At 61.8% G+C, this 7,438-nt stretch overlaps 1 protein-coding gene across 1 annotated transcript in view; it reads left to right on the top strand.

Moving 5' to 3' along the window:
• RAB11B (RAB11B, member RAS oncogene family) overlaps positions 1–7,315 on the top strand; it is a 10,942-nt gene extending 3,627 nt beyond the window's left edge. Inside the window, exons 2-5 of the mRNA XM_024745966.1 lie at positions 3,954–4,149; positions 4,995–5,188; positions 5,539–5,619; positions 6,278–7,315. Of these exons, the coding sequence (XP_024601734.1) occupies positions 3,954–4,149; positions 4,995–5,188; positions 5,539–5,619; positions 6,278–6,423 (617 nt within the window). The 3' untranslated portion in view covers positions 6,424–7,315. The remainder of the gene's footprint in view (positions 1–3,953; positions 4,150–4,994; positions 5,189–5,538; positions 5,620–6,277) is intronic.
• The last annotated feature ends 123 nt before the right edge of the window (positions 7,316–7,438 follow it).

Below are 7,438 nucleotides of genomic sequence, written 5' to 3'. Positions count from 1 at the left end.
CCTAATTATAGATCCTCACATTTATCCTGCTAACATTTTATCCTTTTCAGCGAAGGGCCATTTTCCCAGCCTGCCGATCAATCCCCGGGGGCGCCCCAAACTCTCCTCTGATGGACTGGGCGGCAGGGGCCACAGTGCGAGCAGCTAGGTCCCCAAGGGCCACCAAGGCCTTCCCAGAGCTCCCACCACTCACTCACTCCCAGGGAACAGGCCGGCCCCAGTGCTCACCAGGTGCTCCCGAGGCAGCCTCCTGGCTCTCCAGCCTGAGCAGACCTCACACTTGGCCAGCTGGTTTGGGACCCGAGCACACCAGCTCCCCCCATTATGAATGGTGGCCCTGCCTGTGCCCCGGTTTGGGGCACCTGTCCTCTGCTCTCTGATTCCCCTGGGGAATAGCTCTGGCTCTTCCTCCCCTGCCAGTCCCTGGGGCCTGGGATCTGCAGGGCCTGCTTCCTGGGGGAGGGGTGGAGCCCTGCTCTGCCTGGAGTCGGGGAGCCGAGCGCCCCCAATGGCCACTCGGTGACCTGAGTGTCAGAATGGGGGCCCCAGATGTGCCACGCTGTCGTGGGGCGGGCCAGAGGACCAAGGGCTTCCAGGAGGTGCCAGCTCTTTGTTTTTGCCCACTGGGCTTGCCTGCTCTGCCAGCCAACTGGTGTGCCCAGGGGGACCGTGTCCCGGCCAGTGATGCCACCAACTCCTGTGGAAATGCTGGGGGCTGCGTCCTCAAGGGCCCTTTCTTTCCCGGAGACAACAGATGACTTGTATCTTCGACAATGCCATTCTCATTCCCAGCCTGCACACGGGACCAGCCCGGCCGCTGCCCTGCTGGCCACTTCTGCATTGGGCACCGCGTGCCAGGGACCGTGGGGGCAGCCCCCCCTCCCCGCCATTTGTCTGGGCAGCGGCTGGTGGCCGTTGTTCTGCTCTGGCCTCCAGTGTTATCACTGGGTGACCTTGGGCCAGGGAACTTGGTCACTCTGTATTGAGCGTCTCCAACTGTACACGATAACGTGAACATCTGTCGCTGGGGTGGCCCTGAAAGCTCCGTAACAAAGCCTTTAGGGCTGGCCCGGCCTGAGGGGCTGAGGAGATGGTTGGCTGGGCCGGGGCAGAACCCCGATGTGGCAAAGGGGACCCCGAGGCTGGACAGCTGGACAGGGCTGGGAAGGGAGTGAGAGGGTGGGGAGGATACAGGCAAGGGCCCAAAAGGACCCTCCTCCTCATTTCCTGTTCTGTTCCTGAGGATATGAGAAGTATGTACAGACCTCCCTGGCTTTGGCCAGCTTCCTGCAGCTACTGTGGGCACGAGGTGACGGGGTGAGAGTGTGGACAGTCAGTCCAGTCATGGCCCCACTGGCATGGCTGGGTGCCCTTGACCCTCAGCCCCAGGCCCATGTCCATTCACCTCTTTCCACCTTTCTCTGAAGTCAACTTGGCATTCTTATGCTGGGTACCCCCAGTGTCAGGGGAGGACGCTGACACTGCCATCACAGGTGTTGTGGGCTAGGCCACGTGGTGGTTTGGGAGAAGAGAAGAAGCCTGCACCCAGGGATTTTGAAGGACAAATAGGAGTTTGCTAGCTACTCTAGGGGTTCAGGATACCCCAGATGGTAGGAGAGGAGGAAGCTGAACCCAGACCCCTGAGCTCAGCCCTGGATCCAGAAAACCTGCATTCACATCCTGCTGGACCACTCTCCAGCTGGGTGGCCCTGGGCAAGTTGCTGCGCTTGGTTGGGGGGTGGGAGTGAGCCTGCAGTCATGCACGGACTCAGACCCCAGCTCTGCCTTTGGTGACCACGTGCCTTAAGCTGGTCATTCCCTCGTCTGCACCTCAGTTTCTCATCTGTAAAATGGGTCATGTGATGCATATGTGAGATGATGGCACATCCAGAGCTTTCTCAGCACGGGACGTTCTTCCTGTTCTTGTTGTTCTTGGCTCTAAAGCAGCCTGTCCAGAGAGGGTGCTGGGTCCTGGGGGCTGCCTGGCCCGCCCCCTCCTTACTTGTGGCCCAAGGATGGTGACCTGGCCATCTTCCAGTGTCGGGGGAGGTGAGCCTGGGAAGCTCCGCCAGCCACTTTGGCGTTTGTTCATTCGACAGGCATTGCTCCGGTGCGTCCCGTGCGCTGGGCAGTGCACCAGGTCCTGGGGATACAGCAGGGAGCCAGACTGTCTGAGATGGCTGCCCTCGAGGCAGAATGACAAGAAAAAATCTATAAGGGAAACCTGGTGAGTGTGAGAGGGTAGGGAGAGCTATGGGGGAAAGGTAGGGGAGGGGAATGGGGAGTGTTGGGGGGGTGGGTTTTGGGGTTTTTAAAAATTTATTTATTTATTTGGCTGTGCCGGGTTTTAGTTGCGGCGTGCGGGATCTTTAGTTGCGGCATGCCGGCTCGTAGTTGCAGCGCGCGGGATCTAGTTCCCCGACCAGGGATCGAACCTGGGCCCCCTGCGGTGGAAGTGTGGAGTCTTAACCACTGGACCGTCAGCGAAGTCCTGGGAGGGGGGTTTTAAGAGGATGGCTTCAGGGAGCCTCCTCGATCAAGTGCCATCCGAGGGGCCGCACAGAGGAGATGAGGGCAGGAACCTGGTGGGTACCCAGGGAAGAACACTCCAGGCAAAGGGTAGCGTTGCAGGGAGGCCTGTTTGTCTGGAGCAGAGTGAGCGGGGGAGAGAGAGGCAGGAGGTGAGGGCAGGGAGGGGACGGGGCAGGTCATGCACGGCCCAGAGGGCTGCCAGGAGGACTTTGGAGGTGGGAGCCCTGGAAGGCTGTAGGCAGAGGAGGGATGGGACCCACGCAGGGTGCTCACAGGCACCCTCTGGCGGCCAAGAGGAAAACAGCCTGTTGGCTGAAGCTGAGAGTAAATTTAAGGGCGGGCACCAGGGAGGAGGCTGTCACAGCAACAGGGAGTGACGGGAGTGATGATGGCCTGAGGTCGGGGAGCAGTGAAAGTGGTAAGAAGCAGCAGGAATCTGAACACATACACGTAGAAGTTCTCATCAAGGAAAAACTTTTCATCGGGGCCTTGGGTGACCAAGTCTGCAGCCCCCGTGGCTCCCCACAAGCCAGAGCCACCCTGGGGTACCAGAGCCTAAGGCCCACACTTGGGGGTCCCTGTGGTTTCCAGCTGGGACGTCCGGAAAGAAAGGCTGTTTCTTCTGCGCCGCACACACACCTATGCACACACTGACACGAGTCCCCATTGTGTCCTGGGTCTGAGCACAGCCCTCCAGGCCCGGGCCCCTCCAGGACCCTCCAGCCTAGAGCTTGGAGTGGCTGGGCCCCTAGAGGCAGGGCTTCTACAGGTGGGGGCAGGAAGCTCAATAAAGGGAGGGATGGAGGGAAAGACCCGCCTATGCCTGCCCTGCTCTGCCCTGTGCTGCTCAGGAGGGCCCTTGTTCCCACCTCCCTGCAGGACTATCTGACCCCCCCACCCCCGCCCCGTCTTAGCGTACGAGATGCTGGCTGAGTTCTGATCCCAGGCATTCCCGTGTCCGCCTCCCCGAGGTGGCTCTTGTTACTGTCTCCCTTTTCACACCTGTGGAAAAGGCAGCCCAGAGACGTTAAGTGATTTGCCCAAGGTCACCCAGCCCTGGGGCTTTCTCAGGCATGCCTGGCTGCCCAGGTCACCAGGGCACTGTGGAGGTTTGGGAGTTGATGGATCCCCAAGCTGCCTTCTGCCGGGATGACTGGATCCCTGTGTCCCATCAGAGCAGGGGCAACCCTGCTCTGAAGGACCCTATTCGCTTCTGTACCAGGAAGCGTGGTGCCTCGGGCCAGTGGCCCCAAGACAGCTCCAACTCTGCCCCGTCACTGGCTGTCGCGTGTCTGCAGCACCTGGGGCGCCACTGTGAAGGTTCTGCGGGTGGACGTGGGCAGCGTGTGGGGTCTTGGCTCGGGGGCGCTGCCCCCCTCTGACCCAGGGAGGCTCACTCGTATCGCTCCCCACCCCCACAGTGGTGCTCATCGGGGACTCGGGCGTGGGGAAGAGCAACCTGCTGTCGCGCTTCACCCGCAACGAGTTCAACCTGGAGAGCAAGAGCACGATCGGCGTGGAGTTCGCCACCCGCAGCATCCAGGTGGACGGCAAGACCATCAAGGCACAGATCTGGGACACCGCCGGCCAGGAGCGCTACCGCGCCATCACCTCGGCGTGAGTGGCGGGGCCCCAAGAGATGGGTAGGAGTTGTGCTGGGGGGGGCGGGGGAAGGGGGGAGCACAGACCCGAGAGCAGGGGGCACACGGTGGAGGGACAAGACCCCCAGGAGCTGTGGGACCCTCTGAAAGGCCAGTGCCCAGGCTTGGTCAGGCTGTGACCCCAGGTGGGCATGTCCCACAGCCCCTCTGACCCCTGGCGTCCCACTGAGGCACTGCAGTGTCGCTGGGTGCTGGCTACACGGTGAGGGCTGTTATCAGGCTCTGCCCGCTCCCCAGCCTGCCTGCTCGGCCCGCCCTGCCCAGCCGTGTTCTCAGCCTTCCTTTTCCAGGTGCAGCCCTGGCACCCCTGGCCCTCCTGTGGCCACCCCACCATCAGGACCCCCTCGACTGCCTCTTTCCTGACCCTCCCAACTCCTGGCCATTCCCTGTCAGTCACTTGCTGTCTTCTGGAATCCCTCCACCGAGGCCTGGTCACCTTCTCGGCTCCTTGATCCCTTGGAGTGGATGTGCGTCCATCCATTTCCTTGGTGCTCTGGGCGGGCAGGGCCACGGCAGGCGTTAGAGCTTCTGCCCTTTCCCTGCATAGTCACTGTTTTCCTCCTCCCCTTTTGCTGCTGACCCCGTGGGTGTCTTCTGATCCCAGATCCCAAACCTCCCTCCTTAGGCCTCCCCATTCCTGAGCTGTATCTGGGGAGTGGAGCCGGGGCCTCAGGACACGCACCCCTCCCTCGAGGCCCTGATGGCCACCCCTCGGGCCAAGGAGCCACTGCCCACAGAGCCTGGGGGGCCCCCAGGGACGCGGGCTCAGCTCATGCCTGGGCCCTGCCCCCATCCCTGCAGGTACTACCGTGGTGCCGTGGGTGCGCTGCTGGTGTATGACATCGCCAAGCACCTGACTTACGAGAACGTGGAGCGCTGGCTGAAGGAGCTGCGGGACCACGCCGACAGCAACATCGTCATCATGCTGGTGGGCAACAAGAGCGACCTGCGCCACCTGCGGGCCGTGCCCACGGACGAGGCCCGCGCCTTCGCAGGTGAGCGCACGCCGGGCCAGAGGGCATGGCCAGAGGGCTGCTAGGTGTCAGTCCGGGCCATCTGCTCTGGCCAGGGCCTCTAGGTGCCACACTCCTGAGAGCAAGACTCTGACTGAAGCATCCGAGAAGCATCTGGAATGCAGGCAGCTCCCCTGCACCAGGTGCATCTTCCCTGGCCGTGCCCATGGCTGCAGGGGTGGGCATCTCCATCCTACCCCTTCGGCCCCAGCCCTTCATTTCCTGGGCCAGGTGAGCGGACAGGCAGCCACGGTCCCCAAGAGGAGGGTATAGGGGACCACCCTCCCCCCCCCCACCAGCTGACTCACCTGGGCAAATATTCTCTCTTTCAGAAAAGAACAACTTGTCCTTCATTGAGACCTCAGCCTTGGATTCCACCAACGTAGAGGAAGCTTTCAAGAACATTCTCACAGGTGGTCATAGGGCCCAGCTGGGATCACAGAGGGTGGGCGTGGGAAGGGCACCAGCCACACGGGTCACGTGCTCCAGAACGCAGCCCCTAAACCTTCCTTCCTTAAAACTGCTGTTCAGTCTGGACACGAGGACAGACAGGGCACCTTCCACAGCGTGAGGCCAGATCCCACCCCTGCTGGCACTCAGGGCACAGAGACCCTCTCAGCCCAGCTCCCGTAGATGGGCACTGCCATGGCTTCACTAGAGAGCAGCCCACAGGGTCAGCTGGGGAGGCAGGTGGCCTCAGGGTCCCAGAGCCGCTGGGCTTCTGGGAGTTTCTCCTGAGGGAGGAGGGCCTCTGATCTTAAAGAACGAGATACCTGTGCTGGGAGTTACATCTGCAAACAGATATGGGTCCTTCCCTTGCTGAGTACACAGCCAGCATTGGGGATGGGCAGGGAGCCTCCAGGAGCCCAGCCCATGGCATGGCTCCCCCTGACGTGATGGGGGCGCACAGGGCACAGTGGGAGCCTTTGGAAGGGGTTCCAACTCAGCATCCAGGGCGCTACAGTGAGGAGGTGACATCCAGATGAGTCCTGTGGGAAGGGGAGGTAACCGAGATTGGGGGCACACAGTGCATTCACCCTGTGCCGTTCTCCCCGCCCCCGCCTACCGCAGAGATCTACCGCATCGTGTCACAGAAGCAGATCGCGGACCGCGCAGCGCACGACGAGTCCCCCGGAAACAACGTGGTGGACATCAGCGTGCCACCCACCACCGACGGACAGAAACCCAACAAGCTGCAGTGCTGCCAGAACCTGTGACCGCCCCGCGCCTGGTCTCAGCGTGCGTGCACGTCCTCGTCCTCCGCCCACCCCTCACTGCCCTGTCCTCCCTGCCCACCCCCTCCGCCCCTCTGTGACTGGCTCCTGCCCTCCCATCGAGCTCCGCACGAAGAACAGGAGTTGAGCGGCATCTCCTGTCCCGCCCAAGGAAAGCTAGAAGCCCCGGCTGCTGCACCTGCTGTCCTTGGGTCCCAGTGGGCATCTCAGCGGGGCAGGGAGGGGAGGGTGGCAGGATGGACCGGGCCGGCCAGAGGCCAAGAGGATGGGCACACCGAGCAGGCTTCTCCAGTTTTCCACGGTAGCCTCCGGGGAGCAATCGCCGCCCTCCCTCTCTGGCCCAGCTGGCCCCCGGTCCCCATCCAGAGCCCCATTCCAGGCTGAAGCCCGAAGAGCAAGGCGCCAGGGGCCAGGCAGACGGACACTCTTGGCTCTCGGCATCCCGCTCCCCCGCGCACAGCCAGCAGCGCACATGCCTTTGACCTCTCCCGTGCGTGCGCAACTCCAGCTCCTGCCTGTAGATTTATGCTGGGAGAAGACCCTCTCCCCACCTTACCCTCGTTTTTGCACGCGGCGCGCTCTCCGCCCACCACCCCCTCCCTGTGCCCTTCTCTCTGTCTTGTCTCCCTGTCTGGTCAGGAACCTGTTTGCAAGTGAAGCAATATCTCCATGTTTTGTATATACAACCGCTCTTGTAGCCTTTGGTTTTTTTGTTATTGTAGAGAAACACAGATTCTTTATACACTTTGTAAGATTTATGCCAAACCCTAGCTCTCGATCTCTTATTCTTCCTGTGGCCCCTGCACTGTTGCCCCGATGCCTCGTTTCTCTCGCCCGGTTACTAAAATGTATAATCCGACTTCCTGTACAGAAACCTGCCGCTGCGCCTTTGTCTTCTTTCTCTCCACCAGGCGGCGCTCCCGAGCCAGGGTCCCTCGCTGCAAGCTCCAGCAGCCCTGGCTCAGCCCCAACCCCCGCCCCCCACCCCCCCAACGCT

Source organism: Neophocaena asiaeorientalis, unplaced genomic scaffold (genome assembly GCF_003031525.2).
Source record: "Neophocaena asiaeorientalis asiaeorientalis breed wild unplaced genomic scaffold, Neophocaena_asiaeorientalis_V1.1 scaffold357, whole genome shotgun sequence".
Taxonomy (NCBI): Eukaryota; Metazoa; Chordata; class Mammalia; order Artiodactyla; family Phocoenidae; genus Neophocaena; species Neophocaena asiaeorientalis.
Note: the sequence above shows the minus strand (reverse complement) of the source record. Positions and strands in the feature narration are given on the sequence as shown.